Source organism: Coregonus clupeaformis, chromosome 37 (assembly GCF_020615455.1).
Source record: "Coregonus clupeaformis isolate EN_2021a chromosome 37, ASM2061545v1, whole genome shotgun sequence".
Taxonomy (NCBI): Eukaryota; Metazoa; Chordata; class Actinopteri; order Salmoniformes; family Salmonidae; genus Coregonus; species Coregonus clupeaformis.
Genome location: NC_059228.1, coordinates 20,730,899 through 20,751,432, shown reverse-complemented (window position 1 = coordinate 20,751,432; position 20,534 = coordinate 20,730,899). Strand labels below are relative to the sequence as shown.

The 20,534-nt window shown below is 43.1% G+C and overlaps 1 protein-coding gene across 1 annotated transcript; it reads right to left on the bottom strand.

The window, feature by feature from the left end:
- Window positions 1–848: 848 nt before the first annotated feature.
- On the bottom strand, window positions 849–20,301 carry LOC121553369 (coiled-coil domain-containing protein 6). The gene is made up of 9 exons (XM_041866428.2): window positions 19,881–20,301; window positions 18,713–18,862; window positions 17,202–17,330; window positions 15,012–15,115; window positions 14,620–14,780; window positions 12,598–12,754; window positions 12,243–12,343; window positions 5,592–5,692; window positions 849–1,834 (listed from the first exon to the last, which is right to left on the bottom strand). The coding sequence occupies exons 1-9, from the start codon at window positions 20,199–20,201 to the stop codon at window positions 1,661–1,663; spliced, it is 1,398 nt and encodes a 465-aa protein (XP_041722362.1). The 5' UTR covers window positions 20,202–20,301; the 3' UTR covers window positions 849–1,660.
- Between the last annotated feature and the right edge of the window lie 233 nt (window positions 20,302–20,534).

Here is a 20,534-nt window from a genome sequence, read left to right as displayed (position 1 = left end):
GCTGGGTTTTTCACGCTCAACAGTTTCCTGTGTGTATCAAGAATGGTCCACCACCCAAAGGACATCCAGCCAACTTGACACAACTGTGGGAAACATTGGAGTCAACAGGGGCCATCATCCCTGTGGAACACTTTTGACACCTTGTAGAGTCCATGCCCCAATGAATCGAGGCTGTTCTGAGGGAAAAAGGGAGGTGTGCGACTCAATATTAGGAAGGTGTCCTTAATGTTTTCTACACTGTGTACAGGTAACTGCCAAAATAAAGGAAACACCAACATAACGTGTGTTAATAGGGCGTTGGGCCACCACGAGCCAGAACAGCTTCAACGGGTCTGGAACTCTACTGGAGGGATGCGACACCATTCTTCCACAAGAAATTCCATAGTTTGGTGTTTTGTTGATGGTGGTGGAAAATGCCGTCTCAGGCACCACTCCGGAATCTCCCTAGAAGTGTTCAATTGGGTTGAAATCTAGTGACTGAGACGGCCATGGCATATGGTTTACATCGTTTTCATTCTCATCAAACCATCCAGTGACCACTCGTGCCCTGTGGATGGAGGCATTTACATCCTATGGGGGCATAGCCATGGTAGCCAAAATAATGGCCTACCCAGCATTTTTATACATGACCCTAAGCATGATGGGATGTTAATTGCTTAATTAATTCAGGAACCACACCTGTGTTGAAGCACGTGCTTTCAACATTCCTCATTTACTCAAGCATTTCCATTATTTTGGCAGTTACCTGTATACACAACAACCTCCAGTAAAACTGAAAACATGACCAACAGTCAAGATGCCACATATTGCAAAAAACGAAGTGCAAAACAAACACACTCAAATCAGAATAATCTTCAAGAGCTTTTAATCATACATAGAAATGTAGTTCAACAGTACCATTCATTTAGAATGTTATAGCAGTATACTTAGTGTAAAGAGCATTATGTTTTTTTCTGATGAGGAATATCCATATGGATGATAGAAGCTTTTAGAACTACACGAGAGCGAGAGAGAAACAAGTACATGACTACATATATTGTAACACCTCAGACTACATTTTAACACCTCAAAAGGCAACATTTATCTGTGGTTTCTGTACCAGTGTCCATCTTCCTTGTTGTGTCTTTTTTTGACGAGCAGTGTGGCATTAAAATTCTTTCAGTAAAAAACAAAAAAACATTTGCGCTAGCTCCTGCTGATAATCAATGCCCTATATCTGGGTAACTCCTAAAGTTTAGCTTTCTTTTACAACACATCTTACTGACTTAAGTGATTCTTACTGGGATGCAACTGCTTAAATTGCTTTTAAACAAGGGGGTGGGGGGTGCACATTACTGCAGTTGAAATGTGGTATTGTAGACATGGAAGGGATCCAACACACCCTTCCCACAAACACCACTACAGACGTTGTTACCATACGTGTTGGTCATCAGCGCCACAATAACAATTCCAATCGGCGAAAGTTCTAAGCAAAAAACAAATGTACAAGACAAGGTGAACAGATATGGGCCTACAAATCCCAGAAGCGCTGTTAAAGTCAGTCAATTCCTCATAGAACGTCCTGTGTTGCTTCAGGTCTTCTGCCAGCTCATAGAAACTTGCTCTGTGGGGTTTCAACTCCCTCGTTGTCGAAGTAGCGTAGCATGTAATAGCACACATGTTAAGGCTGGGAGGGGGGATGTGCCGCATGCTGCGACATAGCTGCCGGAGAAGACATGGACTGGACCATCGGCTGGGCCGGCGGAGGGAGCGCCCCTGAGTGCGTGTTGGGGGAGGGCGGTGGTGTCGGACGTTTGAATTTGTCGGGGCTGTTGCTTCTTCTCGGGGAGGGCCTCTGTTTCGAAGAAAAGAGGCAAGACAGATGGAGATGAGAAACATTCTCAGTTAAAGTCAATTCTCATTCAAAATAACATTTACATCATTTAGCAGACGCTCTGATCCAGAGTGATTTACAAATTATGATAGCCAGTGGGACAACCACTTTTATTTTTTATTTTTTATGGGGGGGGTGGGGTAGGGGGGTAGAAGGATTACGTTACACTATTCCAGGTATTCCTTAAAGAGGTAGGATTTCAAGTGTCTCCGGAAGGTGGTCAGTGACTCCGCTGTCCTGGCGTCGTGGGGGAGCTTATTCCACCATTGGGGTGCCAGAGCAGCGAAGAGCTTTGACTGGGCTGAGCGGGAACTGTGCTTCCGTAGAGGTAGGGGAGCTAGCAGGCCAGAGGTGGATTAACGTAGTGCCCTCGTTTGGGTGTAGGGTCTGATCAGAGCCTGAAGGTAAGGAGGTGCCGTTCCCCTCACAGCTCCGTAGGCAAGCATAACCCCTTCTCAAAAGCTTGTACCATAAAACTTCAATTAAAACAGTCTCAAATAGCAGCCTGTCCCTTTTAATAGCTGGGTAACGGCACACATTTCAGCAAATAAAAACATGTTTCAAATATACGCTGGGTCTAAATGAATTGTTAACGAGGTTACCATTAATTATTTATGAGGTTTGATTTGTTACATTAAATAATGACTCGAAAAAAATGGCAATCAGTTTTTAATCGCCAGTAAGAAAACTGCTAGAGAATTGCTAGCTAACTTGCAAGCACAAAAACAGTCAATAACTTCGGGAGTACAGACCCCCAGAAATCGGCTGATCTCCCTCTAGAGGCTTAAGTAAGAACTGCCAAAAATGCAGTCAAAGAGAATAATAATTATTCTGTCAAGGAAAAGTTTTTGTAATTTTTAAACAATGTTTTACAGAGGCATACTAAGACAAAAGAAACGTGACAGTGTGAAATTGATAACAGTGCAGGAATGGATTTGTATTTATTTTTTTATGCTGGAAGTGAATGATGGAATTAAACAATTAACTTTGCAAATGAGCAAAAGCTGTATGTGTTAAGGAAATAGCAGCCCGTCTCTAATAAGCACCTGCTGTGTACAGCGATTTAAAGCAAATAAACTCCCAGCCTATTAATTGAAGTTTTACGGTATTTGAAATCGAACACCATCAAATACTTTTCCGTAAACAGTGACCCTCTTGTGTGAGCATTGGCGAGTCATAAACAAACACTAGGCGCTGGCGAATAGCTGGTGAATAGACTCAGGCTTTGATGAGTGTCCGGGTGGATGGCCTGAAGCTCCCTGTCACCACCACTTAGTGCTGATGAGCTCTAGGGTCTCCGTAATGATGGCTGCCACCCAGAACCCAACACACTTCAGAGGCACACGCTGACATGCTCATCTCTGGAGCACTCAGTGTTACCATGGAAACACTCAGAAAAAAAGAAATAGAATGCTTGTAACTTTTCCTATGGGCGATCGCAAGTAAACCGAAAACTAATTTCAGTTGGAGAAAAAAAATAAGCAGAGTGTTCAGTTCACACAGACTAATCTCTCTGAGCCCCTGACCGAGCTGAAACTGGTTTCAACACTTGGGTGTTCCTGGTACCTGATGAGAGGAGGGTGAACTCCTGTGACTTCTCCCAGCAGCCAGTCAGACACAGGGAAACAATGTTACTTAACCTGTCTCCATAACCACAGGGAATGGCTTCACTCTACAGAGACAATGTTGACATTGAGCAGGGAGGCGTCAGCAGCAGAAAGTCACTGATGTAATCACAAGATGTTCTACTCAGTACTCCGACCATTTGTATATTTTAGTGTCCATTTGCAATTAATAATCCATATTGCTCTAGCCTGCTCCCAGGTCTGTCTGTGCAGTAATGGAACAAATGATGGGACACAGTGACCAGGATAGGAAGGGGTAACAGGAAGGTGAGAGGGAATGGAATGTCCTAAAGCCTGTGGTAATGAGAGCGGTTGAACGGCAGACACAAACAGGTCCTTCTGGCACTGGGAGAGGACCTGCTGAGTTTAACACAGGCACTGGAAGGACACTTAAAGACAGGCAGGGAGGTCCCACAAGATTGTTACCAATGGTGTGAGAAAAGGTAAAGTGTGGGTCCCATGTTTCATGAGCTGAAATAAAAGATACCAGAAATGTTCCATAAACATATTTTGTGCACAAATTTGTTTACATCCCTGTTAGTGAGCATTTCTCCTTTGCCAAGATAATCCATCCACCCGACAGGTGTGGCATATCAAGAAGCTGATTAAACAGCATGATCATTACAACTGCAGACCACGTGTATGGCGTTATGTGGGCGAGCGGTTTGCTGATGCCAACGTTGTGAACAGAGTGCCCCATGGAGGCGGTGGGGTTATGGCATGGGCAGGCATAAGCTACGGACAACGAACACAATTGCATTTTATCGATGGCAATTTTAATGCACAAAAAAACCTTGTGATCCTGAGGTCCATTGTGAGGCCCATTTTCTTAAAGGTATCTGTGACCAACAGATGCATATCTGTATTCCCAGTCATGTGAAATCCATTGATTAGGGCCTAATGAATTTATTTCAATTGACTGATTTCCTCATATGAACCGTAACTCAGTAAAATCAATGAAATTGTTGCGTTTATATTTTTGTTCAGTATAAATCAAGAGCATTCTACAGCCTTATCAATGGACTTGAGAGCGTCTACATTATTCATCATAGGAGTATTAAATAGGTTTATCAATACAAGCACAAGGATGCTAGTCGGACAAAATTGTATGGGAACACACGCCATACAAAAGTGCTGACTCTGCCCGACTCCTGGCTCTTGTTTATCGATTAGACCTCATTTGATTCATTTAGTCATAGGTGGAATACCATACAGGCTAGTTATGTCAAATGACTGACACAGGAGCAAACAAATGACAATGTGATCCAGATCAGACACATGAACACACCATAAAGATTAATGGGACACATACTCCCAGCCCTCCTCCATGGTGTTGGTAGGAGATCAACTACCGCTACATCTCCGCACAGTTCAATGTACACTCCGATGATATCCACAGTCGGGGCATTTTGGGTTAGTGTCATCTGATAATGACGTCTGCGCCATTTTGGAGGACAACTGGTACTCATCCATCTACACTTCAACCCCATTTATTTTCTTGGTGGTGTCATGGTGGTAAAATCCATGAGAAATAATCTATGATACTGAAGATTCATGTATCCTGAGGCACCAAATAACCAGCAGTAGTGCTCACATTCCTGATCATTTCAGAAGGTGCAATTGATGCCTCAAAGCTAATTCCGAACACCCTAACCAAACACTAGGTCTATTCACTACAGAACACCCTTACTGGTCTGCTACACTAGACGCGTAACTTGCCGATCGTGAGACGCTCCTATTAATTTCAATGAAACCTAAGGCATTAGCATACTGGTGCCGCAAGAGGCTTGCCCTGCTCAGCGTGAAAATTACAATCGGGTTCTATTTTCAAGATTTCAACGAGCAGCTCACAACCAAGAACAATAGGATGGCTCACACTCTGCTGCGCTGCCCAAAAGTTACTCTTCCAGTGTAGCAGGTAAAAAAAAAAAAAAAAACACTTGTGCTTTAGCGATGCCCCAGTGTAGTGCCCATGTTAGGGGTTAGATTAAAATCTCATAAGACATTTAATTAGCACTATTAAGCGCACTGTGAATTAAACCAAACAGGTTCAGATGCCCATTGGTGGTCTGATTGGAGCGGAGCAGACTTACTCCCACGCCGTGCAGGGCTGGGGCGTTGAAGTGAGCGATGGCGGCTCTGGACAGGGTGGCTGGGGGAGTGAACCCAACTGTGTGACTGCCGTATGACAGACCTGGAGGAGAGGAGAAAACGTTTAGTTTACAATGTGTTTTATGTTTATGAATTCCATGTATTTTCTGTTCAATGTCCTTAAAAGCAAATGATATGAATGTGAGTAAAGTAAGGTTGAGGCTCTATGTGACTGGGGAACACCATAAACTTAAGGATTACAAAAAGGCTGGTTGGGACATGTCGACCATGTTGCAGCATGGCCATTTCAATCAATACATTTCATGGGACATTTGGGGCTGCTGCACTCACCAGGTTTCCACACCTGGCACTATATGAACACTACTAAATTGGGTGCATGCCACAGCGACCCCCCAGCCAGCTACTTTGTTTCAGCATGAAGCAGATTTGTGTGTGTGTGGTGCGCTGTGACGGAGCACTAACTGTCTGATGAGTAACGTTCTGATACTCTAGTGACTCATAAAATAGACAAATAAATATTGTTTATCTATCATAAAGCTGTGATTGAGAATAGCCTATGCTATAGAGTATAGACTTTCATTCTTGTTGTTTTTGAAAGCCACAACTTTAGGACAATACCTTTATGCTAGAATATTTTGGAAATAAGCTACTGTTCATAACTTTAACTTGTATTAAAGCTTTTATGATAGGCCAATAGGAGGAAATAGGATAGGTTATTGGCCATTTGGTTTTCAATCTCACTTGGAGGGATTTTACAGGCTGGATCATTTCTTTCTTAATAAGCTTAAACTTGATTAAACGTGTCATTAGATTGATATTGTTTATTCTCTCTCATTATTTTAAGCCTGACTATCTTAAGTTTTTAGGCTAATCAAATAACTGAGATGGAACTCCATTATATTCATTATGTGATCGGCAGAAAGCCATGCATAAAACGATGAGGCATAGCCTTCCGTCATATTTATATAATCTATCGAATGGAGAAAAGGGAATACAGGCTACGTTTCTTGTTAACCGCTAAACACAAGATAGTTAAGGAGTGTCCGTTATAATACAGCTTCAAGCCCCTGCTGTGCGCTGCCCTCCCTGTGAGACTGTTCTTTACTGCGGGGCACCAGTAAAGTTTAAATAGGCTAAACCATCATCTGTTACATCACGATGTAGTCACCATCGACGATGGCTGTCAACCATCATCAATAGACGATGCTATCATAATATCGCCCAACCCTAATGGACAGTGTTTAGGGCCTGGGCAAAAAGTTAATCTGCCTCGGGGCAACTGCTATGATGTTCCTTTATTTGCTCCGCCAATCTAAATTCACCAAATGTTGGTCAATATGTATCATGTACCCAGTGCTCGTTTGGAATGTGCCATTCTGCCTGGCATGTCCATTAGTTTGGGTAGTGTGTGTGTTTAAGGGGGGTGGTTAGAAATACTGAACCTTACTGATTTCAGTTGAAGGGAGAATGACCACTCCATCATCCTGACAATGTTTATGAGGTTACTGCTTATGTGTGAGGCATGAGTCTCAAGCATAATGTCGAGACCAGAATAAGGGGAGGGGTGTGTCCGGAGCGTCTGCTAAATGACGTAAATGTAAATTGTGTGTGGTGTGCGTGCTATAGGCATGTCTCTCTCCACTATTGCGCAACGTCTACCGCCAATTCGTGCGCACTATTTCTTTTATTGTGTCAATGCCCCGTGAAATACACTGCTCAAAAAAATAAAGGGAACACTAAAATAACACATCCTAGATCTGAATGAATGAAATAATCTTATTAAATACTTTTTTCTTTACATAGTTGAATGTGCTGACAACAAAATCACACAAAAATTATCAATGGAAATCAAATTTATCAACCCATGGAGGTCTGGATTTGGAGTCACCCTCAAAATTAAAGTGGAAAACCACACTACAGGCTGATCCAACTTTGATGTCATGTCCTTAAAACAAGTCAAAATGAGGCTCAGTAGTGTGTGTGGCCTCCACGTGCCTGTATGACCCCCCTACAACGCCTGGGCATGCTCCTGATGAGGTGGCGGATGGTCTCCTGAGGGATCTCCTCCCAGACCTGGACTAAAGCATCCGCCAACTCCTGGACAGTCTGTGGTGCAACGTGGCGTTGGTGGATGGAGCGAGACATGATGTCCCAGATGTGCTCAATTGGATTCAGGTCTGGGGAACGGGCGGGCCAGTCCATAGCATCAATGCCTTCCTCTTGCAGGAACTGCTGACACACTCCAGCCACATGAGGTCTAGCATTGTCTTGTATTAGGAGGAACCCAGGGCAAACCGCACAAGCATATGGTCTCACAAAGGGTCTGAGGATCTCATCTCGGTACCTAATGGCAGTCAGGCTACCTCTGGCGAGCACATGGAGGGCTGTGCGGCCCCCCAAAGAAATGCCACCCCCACACCATGACTGACCCACCGCCAAACCGGTCATGCTGGAGGATGTTGCAGGCAGCAGAACGTTCTCCACGGCGTCTCCAGACTCTGTCACGTGCTCAGTGTGAACCTGCTTTCATCTGTGAAGCGCACAGGGCGCCAGTGGCGAATTTGCCAATCTTGGTGTTCTCTGGCAAATGCCAAACGTCCTGCACGGTGTTGGGCTGTAAGCACAACCCCCACCTGTGGACGTCAGGCCCTCATACCACCCTCATGGAGTCTGTTTCTGACCGTTTGAGCAGACACATGCACATTTGTGGCCTGCTGGAGGTCATTTTGCAGGGCTCTGGCAGTGCTCCTCCTACTCCTCCTTGCACAAAGGCGGAGGTAGCGGTCCTGCTGCTGGGTTGTTGCCCTCCTACGGCCTCCTCCACATCTCCTGATGTACTGGCCTGTCTCTTGGTAGCGCCTCCATGCTCTGGACACTACGCTGACAGACACAGCAAACCTTCTTGCCACAGCTCGCATTGATGTGCCATCCTGGATGAGCTGCACTACCTGAGCCACTTGTGTGGGTTGTAGACTCCGTCTCATGCTACCACTAGAGTGAAAGCACCGCCAGCATTCAAAAGTGACCAAAACATCAGCCAGGAAGCATAGGAACTGAGAAGTGGTCTGTGGTCACCACCTGCAAAACCAGTCCTTTATTGGGGGTGTCTTGCTAATTGCCTATAATTTCCACCTGTTGTCTATTCCATTTGCACAACAGCATGTGAAATTTATTGTCAATCAGTGTTGCTTCCTAAGTGGACAGTTTGATTTCACAGAAGTGTGATTGACTTGGAGTTACATTGTGTTGTTTAAGTGTTCCCTTAATTTTTTTGAGCAGTGTATATGTATATTCATCAGTGAAGTTACTGTTAATGCCAACATATTCCCCCATTAATTTAGAATGTTTGGCTACAGATTTTTAAATTTTTTTATAATTCATTATATATAATATACATTCATACCATTCTCCAAGTCTAAACATTGTTTGGAGAGCTCACAAACTGCGCAACACTTGTGATAAATAACTTTTGGTTGATTTAATTGCATTTACCAGTTTACTGTACATTTCCTCGTCATCTTTGTTTGCAGAGAATGTGTCCGGTTTCGCCGTCATGTTTAATGTGTGAACGCGCGCGCTTTAGCGTGCATAGATATACCTGGCCTTCGCGCCAAGAATAGGTGTGGCCAAATGTACACTGAACAAAAATATAAAAACTCAACATGCAACAATTTCTAAGATTTTACTGAGTTACAGTTTATATAAGGAAATCAGTCAATTGAAATAAATTCATTATAAATTCGCCTCATGCAGCTCGACACATCTTCGCATAGAGTTGATCAGGCTGTTGATTGTGGCCTGTGGAATGTTGTACCACTCCTCTTCAATGGCTGTGTGAAGCTGCTGGATAATGGCGAGAAATGGAACAGATGCCACACACTGTCTTGCCATCTGCCCTGTACAGTTGAAACCGGGATTAATCCGTGAAGAGCACACTTCTCCAGCGTGCCAGAGGCCATCGAAGGCGAGCATTTGCCCACTGAAGTCGGTTACGACGCCGAACTGCAGTCAGGTCAAGACCCTGGTGAGGACGACGAGCACGCAGATGAGCTTCCCTAGAGGGTTTCTGACAGTTTGTTTAGAAATTATTTGGTTGGGCAAACCCACAGTTTCATCAGCTGTCCGGAGTGGCTGGTCTCAAGACAATCCCGCAGGTGAAGAAGCCGGATGTGGTCCTGGGCTGGCGTGGTTACACATGGTCTGCGGTTGTGAGGCCGGTTGGATGTACTGCCAAATTCACTAAAACGAAGTTGAAGGCGGCTTATGGTATAGAAATTAACTTTAAATTATCTGGCAACAGCTCTGGTGGACATTCCTGGAGTCAGCATGCCAATTGCACGATCCCTCAAAACCTCAGACATCTGTGGCATTGTGTTGTGTGACAAAACTGCACATTTTAGAGTGGCCTTTATGAATGTAAAACGCGGTCCCGGCGATCCGCTATAGGGCCAGACGTTTTGACCTGGTTGGGCTAGAAGCGAGACGTTCTCTCTGTAGTAATGTTGCAACCATGACGTTAACGAACCTGTACTCACTTGTTTCTCTAGGGCACTCGGAAACAAAGGTACATCGAAGCCTCATCATTACAACAATTATTATCTTGGAGATTTTTTTCAGTCACAAAGTGCTCCCAAAATAAAAAACCCTGTGGCACAATAAAATATTTAGCCGCATATGTAGTAGTCTAGGCTACTGGTCTATTTACTTTGGAGCATGCTTGGCTATCGAATGACCGATGGATAAATGGTAGCCTAATATTTGTTGTGTAGTGGGAATAAACCAGTCATGTCAGAAAATATGATTATTTAGGCCCATATAATAAAAGTCAAAGAAACATTAGGCTAAATGCTGCAATGAGATCTCCTTACCAAAGGCAAATGCATCTACGTTTTGTTTTTATTAGCCTACCATTATCATAATTCCTGTGTGTCAAATGCCGACCTCCATTTCCCCCAAAAGAACAATGTTTGCTTGTAATACAATTCAACCACTAGAACAGGGATCATCAACTAGATTCAGCCGCGGGCTGATTTTTTTCTTGAGGGGATGGATGGGGCCGGAATATAATTACATTTCGTAGACCGCAAATTGACCACAAGAAGCCCAAACAGATATAGTATTTGAGTTAAACCTAATTTCAACCCTTGCTTACATTTGTATAAATGTGTCGCTCTATATTATGCGTGGGAATACTTAGGAACAGATTTCCAAAGTTAAAATCACTTGGAGACGATTTCGTGGTGTTGTCACAGTCTTATGTCCAACAATGAAAATGCTCAGAAAACTTAGGGGGCCAAATGGAACCAAATTCGCCCCGCAGGCCACCAGTTGGGGAACTCAACATATGGTCTGAGATTTGCCTAGAGATAAGCACACGTTCCTGTGAAGTTCAAATTTGATAAATATCAACCTTTGCTGGAAAAGTGGCACATAAGGTTGAGTCAGCCCATGCTAACACTAGCTCATAATGTTTCCAGCTGCCTGGCACTGCAGACTGTCATAGCTAAACAGAAACAAATGCCCAGGATGGACTCTTATCAAACCATATTACCCTCTTTTTGGTAATTCCTGGGAACATCCTTATTCTTACTGCTCTTGAGCAGCTTTAATGTAAAATGTTGCTCTTTGGGGAAAGGGAGATCCACTAGAATCGGGATATTGATATTGGCCGTGATTTGTCTCAGAGTGTTGTTATGTAATAGGGGTGCTAAAAGGTGAAATCCTCAGAGGCGGCTGCAGTTATCGCCTGTGATTACTGTAACCTTTCTGTCAGTTAATATCATGAAGTACCACAATGTCAATACTGCAAAAAACATTCTCTGCTAAGATGTTTTGAAGACTGGCATGCCTTGCAGCCCACTGGAACTTGAGCTCCATAGTCTTAATTCTACACCTGAAAACATTTACTGGACTAAAAAACATCAACGTTAGCTACAAATCTGATTTCCTTCAACTCCATCTGATCTGGTAACATAAACCACGGTTGCTAAGGAGGTGCGATGTATACGGAGCCTGGGTGTTGCAGGTAGGGCTGGGTGATATATTGTGTATGGATTTTTACAATACCGTCTATAACTATGTTTCGATACAATGCTAAATGAAAGGATGTCACCCAAACAAACTTACTCCTTCAATTGGTATTAACATTAGAAACTGTCAAGAACTTTAAGCAGTCTGACATTTTCAGGGAAAATAATGTGGTTAGGGATTAGGGATATAAATAGGATTTAATTTCAAGGGATAACCCATGCATAGCCTAAATCTGTTTACAATTGAATTTAAGAATAGATTTCATATTTTGATAGACCTGTTTACCTGACGTTCAACAGAAGCAACTATCTTGTAACCAAGACAGGACTTGTACCAAGGGGACCTTAAATTCACCCAATTATCAGTAAGGATCTATCAACCTGGAACAGAGAGTTCCTGAGACACAGCTAGATACAATGTTCCTTAATGATTAACGGAATACACCTTTTCATATTACAATACATTATACAGAGTCAAAGGTGCTCTTTATGGATATGGACCTTTCTCTTCCTTCACCCAGTGACATAGATATTCATAAAACAGGGTGTAGTGGGTATGAGGTGTTGGAAGTGGGCCATGGACTTCCTGTAACTGTACCCTACCAGGTGATATGGGTCGGCTGGAGCTGGGGGAAGGAGTGTATGGGATGGGACTGGACACCGTCCGTGCTCGCAGGCCTTGAGCTGACATCTCATTGAAGTACCTGAGAGGGGAAAATAACATAGTTTAGACAATTAACTTCTGTCTCTAAATATCACTCCCAAAACCATTGAGCAATGATTTGCTGTCTGAAACAGAAAGTACTAGATTGGAGTGACATTGAGGAAGTGAGAATGTGGGGTGGGGTTGTTTATTGGATGGTTGGTTATGCATGGCTGACAGTGGAGTAGAGATTAAACATTGGTTGGAGATTGAGAAGTTGGAACAGTGTTTTGTGGGTTGTTGTTTCATGTCTACCTCTCGTCATCCATCTCCAGACTGGACTCGCTCTCAGACAGCTGTCTACACAGGGCTTCGCGGCGCTCCATCTCTCTCTGCAGCTTCCGCTGCAGACGGATGTTCTCCTCACGCATGTGCCGCTCCTCCTCAATGTACTGGGCCCGCTTCTCTGTGTCTGGGACGGGACGGACAAATAAAGTTTAATCAAAAACCAATGCACCATCATTAAACAGCAATGAGTCATTACAAAACAATGTATTTTTCTGAGAGAGCAAAGATGCAACAGTATTTTCCAAAAGTACTCGTCTATGATACACACCTCTTCAATAGTTGCTTTAGCCCTTTGGTGTATTTTAATGCTCTTTATTGCTGTAGTACAGCAGCTATTGCACCTAAATATAATAGGTAAAGTCTGGTCTCTAATAAGAGGTTCATTTGGTATTTAAGTCCATGATTTCATCAGCTTGTTAGTATTTTGGTCCAAGAGCATAGAACAGAATAGATTGATATGACAGCTCCCTCTAGTGGCCAAATATATAAACAGGGATCATCCTTCTGCTGAACTCATCTGCCTAGGCCAGTGTTCCCCAACTCCAGCCCTCCAGTACCCCCAACAGCACACATTTGTTGTTGTTGCCCCGGACAAACTCACCTGAATCAACTAATTGAGGTCTTGATGATTAGTTGACAAGTTGAATCAGGTGCGCTTGCCCAGGGCTACAACAAAAATGTGTACTGTTGAGCATCCTCGAGAACTGGAGTTGGGAAACACTGCCCTAAGCCAGTGGTATGCAACTAGATTCAGTCGCGGGCCGATATTTGTTGGAGCGGATGGTCAGGGGGCCGGATCACAATTATAATAATTTGTACAAGGAAAATGTACCACAACTAAGCCCAGCAATAGGAGGGGGGAGGGGCAAAAAAAAGAATCACTTGCTGCCCAGTTTTGGCCTGTTGCCGACCCCTGCCAACAGGTTGCCTCCCACAATGTAAACAATGTTCCATGCCGCTGCCCTAGGTCTAGGATTTCCGAGACTGGCTGAATTGGACCGGTCAACTACTAAGACAGAGTTAGGTTTCACTGAGAAAGTTAAATTGAGGTTAAGGATATTTGGGAAGAAATGACAGATCTGCGCAGAGATAATATTGAGTGATTGAAAAAGAGCTTGGTTGTGGTCTACTTGGAACCTGCTGTGGGAAACCCGAGTGTGTGTTTGTTCTGAGGGTGAAACTGTGCGTGTCCACATCTGTTTGAGTGATAATATTACCATCGTTCCCAAATTGAACATGCATCTGTAAAAAGAGGAGTACTCTACCGTGACCTACTACCACTGTTGTTCTAAGATCAAGTGGTACGGCAACTCCACCGCCAACTCCATCACTAAGATGCGGGCAGGAGATGCGTACAGGAGCATCATGTCAAAAACTGGAAGACTGGCCAATAGTTTCTACCCTCAGACCATCAGGCTGCAGAATAGCCACCAGTAGCTGCTCCCCTGCTACTCCCACTATGGACATTTTCCCCCCACCCAACAGACTTTTACTCTGCCCCCACCCCAACGACATTCATCACTGTTGCAGGTGTTAATATAGATTTTATTATACTTTTTTTTTTTTTTTTTTTTTACTTGGTCCCCACACCCCCTCAATGGTCATGCTGCTCCCCCTATGGTCATTCCCTCACCCCCTCAAGTCTTTACTTGTTATGTATTTAGTGCCATTTCTATTGTCATTTTTTATTACCATTTTCATTATTTTATTTAACTTAGACTTGCATGTTGGAGCCTAAGATTTTTACTGTACCCTGCAATCACACCTGCAACCCTGTACATGTGACTATTAAACACTGAATCTGAACAAAACACATAAGTTCCGCAAATAACTGACTGTAAATCTACAGCAAAACCATAGGAAAGCCTTCTTCAGCACCAAATATTTTCCGAAATGTGGCAAAGACTACTTTATCTAGTTTTATGGGTTCTACGTAACCAGGTCACGTCATGATGAATTCACTGTTGACCATTGGCCTTTGAAACTCACGCTGCAGCTCGGTGGTGCGGAGGCTCTTCTTCAGCCTCTCCACCTCGTTCTTCAGGAAGCGGATATGCCGCATCATGTTCTCCGGAGAGTCAATCTCCATGGAAACATCCCTGGGGGAGGGAGGAGCAGACACAGGCTGGTCCAACTTCTCCTGGAGGATTCTGTCAAAGACAAGTGAGCTCCAATTAATCAACACTGGGTAAAGTCAACAGATAACCATTGTATATGTTATTCCTACCGTCCTAATAAAGAGAATCACTAGAGAGCATACAACAGTGTGAAGGTTAATTTGGTTTACTTTCAACTGTTCACAGAATCCAGCACCTAGGTTTCTTTAGATCTGCACATACTACTCCTAAGGAATATATGGTTAATACAGAATAAAAGCCTACCTTTTCTCTGCCTCCAATTTGTCCATGCGCTTCCACAGTCTATTGACAAGAGCCTCTTGTTCTTGCTCTAATGTGTTTTCGAGGTCAATCTTCTCACGCCTTAGCTGGAAAGGAACACATCAAAGAGATATTCAGCTTGAGAACGTCTTATCTTAAACAAAGAAATGCGCACCCACACACACAAAATTCTACACTCCCATCATGGTAATGCACCTGCTCTTAAGTGGCAGTGCCGACATGATGTCCTCAGAAGAGACTCAGCTGCACCAAGACAATGGCTCTGTCTGAAATCTGTCTTGCCTACCACTTACTAAAACGGCATACTGTGTACTAATTGTACTACATACTATTTAGAACGTACTGTTTAGTAAAATCGAATGCAGTAAGGAAAAAAATAACATACTAAGCTCATCCATACTGAGAATGCGTAATCTAATGTGCAATTACGTTGATTCCCACCATTTGTTAATTTTGGTACAGCGCTTCACCATAACGGATTAACAGCTGTTGTCAAAAACGATTATCTTCTACTATACTGAACAAAAATATAAATGCAACATGTAAAGTGTTGGTCCCATGTTTCATGAGCTGAGATCAAATGTTCCATGGGCACAAAAATCGTATTTCTCTCAAAAATGTGTTTACAACTCTGTTAGTGAGCATTTCTCCTTTGCCAAGAGAATCCATCCACCTGACAGGTTTGGCATATCAAGAAGCTTATTAAACAGCATGATCATTACACAGGTGCACCTTGTGCTGGGGACAATAAAAGGCCACTCTAAAATGTGCAGTTTTGTCACACAACACAATGCCACAGATGTCTCAAGTTTTCAGGGAGCTGGCAATTGGCATGCTGACTGCAGGAATGTCCACCAGAGCTGTTGCCAGAATTGAATGTTCATTTCTCTACCATAAGCCGCCTCCAACTTCGTTTTAGAGAATTTGGCAGTATGTCCAACCGGCCTCACAACTGCAGACCGTGCACGTGTAACCACGCCAGCCCAGGACCGCCACATCCAGCTTCTTCACCTGCAGGATCGTCTGAGACCATTCACCCGGACAGCTGATGAAACTGGAGTATTTCTGTCTGTAATAAAGCCCTTTTGTGGGGAAAAACATATTCTGATTGCCTCGGCCTGGCTCCCCAGTGGGTGGGCCTGGCTCCCAAGGCCTACCCATAGTTGCGCCCCTGCCCAGTCATGTGAAATCCATAGATTATGGCCTAATAAACTTATTTAAACTGACTGATTTCTTTATATGAACTGTAACTCAGTAAAATCGTTGAAATTGTTGCATGTTGCGTTTATATTTTTGTTCAGTATTGTTTCAACAGTATTGTCACTATTGAAATGTATTTTAAGTTTAAATACATGTGAATATTTGTTGCTACTTTTGAAGTAAATGCTGCAATTAACTTGTGCAATACATTAGGAGATAAAAAAGATCACGTTCTTAATTTCACGAATCACAATTTTTTATTATGAAGCTTAGCGGTAGTCCCGTCACGTGGTGTTTGTTTACAAGCACAAAATGACGAGACAGCCAGTCACTCACTGTTGTGCAGCACGCGTCAGGTGATCTAGTTACAGTATGGAATTCACAACTAAATGTTTTCCAGCTAGATGCCTTATATCTATTAAGTTAACTGTCTAAGATGTGCTAAATGCTCAGCAGTTGTGCATTTGGTTTGCTAATTTAGTAGGTAGCTAGCTATCTAGCTAAGTGGTTAGCTTCTTCCAAAATCAAGCTTCGCTTGGTAAACACAGAGAATCCCCTCCTGGATCAAGAGCCTTGCTGTTTAATATTTGTTTTGTGCATGCAGCAAACTGTGTAGCAATTTTGAGTTACTTGTATAACTTTATGAGCTGGGATGTCTGTCCTGCAAATAGTTTAGGTCAGAGACTGTATAAAATGTTTGCAACGCGACCGTTAGCATTTATTTAGCATTTTCTATGGGATTTCACATGTACTTGTTAGCATTGCTAACCTTTGGATTACAGAGGCTCAGTGGGGTTTGAAAATAGCACCCCCTGTGTTCAGTGCCAGTATTACCAAATATCCCAGTATGGCACAAGGTCGGTATGAAGGTATGACAATATGGATACCGCCCAAACCTACTATTTAGAATGCAAGTATGGGTATTCAGACACTGCCAATGTCATTTCACATAGTTCCATTATGTCACTGTACCTGCTCCAAGGTGAGCTGCTTTGATATTGTGTCATTCTCCATTTTCTTGATCTTCTTCATCAGTTTGTTGACCTGGAACTCCTGCTCCTGCTCCAAGTGCTGTTCCAACTCAGCCTTCTCATGTTGTAACTGTGGGAGGAGAAATCAATGTGACTAATTGCAACTAATGAAAAGATTTGCGTTAAAAACACTGTGGTTACATGTTGATAGGTCTTTTTTATAGAGGTGGTAATAGGTTGGTGCTGCTTGTCTAAAATTATTGTGATCTGGAGAAGAATGTGTTGTGAAATGGCGGCGGTGCAGCTAGATATTGCCAAAAGCAACCACCTTTGACCATCTACCAATAAAAATGGTGTGGCACATAGCTTGTTAAAAAATGAGACTATTGTGTGACTAATATCTAACCAACACTGACTAATAATCAGGTCAAAATAAAACATAGGACAATTAAGAAAGAAACAGGGGGTTGAGCTATTTTAGTTGAGTGCTAGAGTCCATTTTGACAGTCTAACCTCACTACATTCACGTTCCTCTGTTCTCGGGGCACAGACCGTTATAGAAACACCACAACAGACTGGAGTTGTGCAGCCAACTTTCTCAGTGATGATCAACAGCTTCAGACCACAGCAAGTGACAACATTCTCTTAAATGAGCGTAAAACCCTCTGGTATTTAACTGCTATGCATAACATCTTACTTACTAACAAGAGCTAAGAGTTTTGTTTGAAGATAAATGTGATTTATGAAGCCTCACAACAGTTTAGAAATGTGCAGCGTCACAGAGACCTGTGTCTGAAGGTGGATACAGGACATCTAGGGTATAGGTGGCCCACTCCTTATAGTAGTAGTAGCCTATACCACTGAAAATACTAATATTATGAACCATTTACTGTTGAAGCCTGGCGTGTAGTAGAACAGGGTTTCCAGTACAAATTCACATTAGCGTTATTCTAGACTGGTGCAGGCCACTTACCTGAAATGCCTTTGAAGAAATGTACGGAAAAAAGTATGTCAGACAAGTCTCCATGTTTACAGAAGTGTCTCCTTACCACAGACATGACTACCACAATTACCATTTCATAGCGACACTATGGGGGTAAGGAGCGTCTGTCGACACTAAAGTATAGAAGTAGAAATAACAAGAGCCTCCAGACTGTTTGAACTTTAACAAGGGTCTGGTAAAACACGAGTGGTCCAGTGAGATTCATTGTTCTTCTTTACACATCAAACCATTAGTCAGTACTACAAAAGGTCAACAGCTCATAGTGGCCATGAGGCAACATGTGGGTCAGTTGCAAAAGAGACCAAATCTCCTATTCCTGGGTTAGGCTGAGTCAGTCAAGAGTAATTTAGAGAAGCGATGAAGTCGGTTAATAAAATAACTTAAGGCAAGAACCATTACTGCTGTTATGCGCTCCACCCCAAACACAAATCCTTAGATTTTGACTCTGCGACAAATACTTGGCATAAGTCAAGTGCCCCAGAGCCAGTTCTCTTCCGGCTGTCACTTACTTGCATGAGTTTTCTTGACAGTTCATTAGTGAGAAATTCCTCCTCTTTCTCATAGTTGACAGCGAGGGTCTCCTTCTCTTTCTGCAGGGCCTGGATCTTCTTGAACAGGGTGTTGCTGATGAACTCCTCCTCCTGCTCAGCCCTGGCTTGCTGCAGTCACAGAGAAAGAGGGAAACATTTACAGAAAAGATGAGTGCAGCATTCACAACAAGATGGCTCACGGAATACAACATGTCTTAATTGTGTTAAGAGATGCTTCAAAAATGTTGGAATGGTTAACAATGGCAACAACATATGAAGTGATTTGTCTTTGCCATTCTAATGTCAACCTCTACCACACTGCTCAGCTGAGCTCACAGCTGTCTCTGTGCTAAAATATGGTATTCCTATACTTAAACATTTTTTATTGACACTGCAGTAGTATCTGTGCAAAAACAAGGAATAACATGGTGCAGGTTTGCTGCATTGAAGGTCTGTGTCAGCTGGAGAGGAAGCAGTTAGTGGGGGGCGGGGGGACAAGGAGAAAGGAAATCAAAACCATGCCAATCATACCGATGCCTTGGACAGGCAGAGTAGGTGTTGTTGGACTAGACTAAAATATAGCTACTGTATGTCATTATTTATTATAAATTCAACAGTTGTGTCAAGCGGTAGCTGTAACGTTACAGTTAAGCACAAAAAGAACAACGGAAACACCAAGCCTCAGAGGATTCAGTGAATAAAAAAAAACACTGCTAGCTAACGTTACACGTTTTCCATCTCGTAACAAGATGACATGGCTTACATTATCTAGTTAGCTAGCTAACGTTAGATACAAACGTCAACTTCTTGGTCACCACTGTTCAAATTGAACGATTGGTGTTAGCAAATGAACCAGGCATTGGCTAACTAACAACACCAAAACATAACGGGCTAGCTAACATTTAGGTTTACCAACTAGCTACGCCAGCTCTCTAAGCTAACGTTAAGTTAGCTAGCTAATGCTAGCTTCTTAACAGGCATAGCTACGTTCGTTGCCTTTATTTCGCTACTAGTTAGTTAATTAACGTTAGTTTGCTAACCTAGTTGCAAATTCGTATGTTTAACGTGCTTGTCTAGATGCATTGTTTGAATGTAGCTAATGTTAGCTAACTAGTTAGGCTAACCAACAAAAAAACAACAGACTCACAATGGTGACGCTAGCTTTACGCAGATCCCGATTCTCCTCCTGTAGCGCCTTGCACTTGAGTTTGAACGTCTCTAGCTCAATTTTAAGAACTTTGTTCTCCTGTTGTAGTGAGGCTAGTCGGTTGGTTAACTCCTCTAATCGAAACTGTGAAATGACTACTCCCGGCTTGCTCGAATTTGAGGCGGAGGATGACATCGGGGTAGCCGAGCTACTCCCTGCTCCGTCGGTGTCGCTCTCGCTTGCACTGTCCGCCATGGCTGTGTGCGACAGTGTGAAGGAGACGGCAGCTGCAGTGTTTGCAGTGCAGCAGCCTACGAACATTCCGTGTGGTGTGACCAAAGACAGAACATGGAGCAAGATGTTTCACCGGATGTATAAATCTGAAGCATCAGATTGGAATTTCCACTCCCCACCAAATATGGTGAGGAGATGAAGCCGAGTGGCCGGCAGTGCGAGTATGGAGCGAGATGGAACTGGGCGGAGTGTCTGCTGATTTTCCCATCGAACAAAAGCCCGATTTCAATACAGTTTTCTGTTCCCAAAACTAAAATATGTTACGAACAGAGTACACTACATTTTGTAGACGTGACCACTTTTTTTATTGCGTTGTTTACAAGGAGTGCAAGGGCGAATTGAGTTGCTGCACACGCGCAC

What these genes read in the sequence shown, in the direction of transcription:
- LOC121553369 (XM_041866428.2), bottom strand. Translation starts at nt 20,201, where the DNA reads ATGTTCGTAGGCTGCTGCACTGCAAACACTGCAGCTGCCGTCTCCTTC. An exon ending in GTAAAGCTAGCGTCACCATT is followed by an intron (nt 18,863 to 19,880) that starts GTGAGTCTGTTG and finishes CTGTGACTGCAG; the next exon opens with CAAGCCAGGGCTGAGCAGGA. An exon ending in CAGCCGACCCATATCACCTG is followed by an intron (nt 5,693 to 12,242) that starts GTAGGGTACAGT and finishes CCTCTCCTCCAG; the next exon opens with GTCTGTCATACGGCAGTCAC.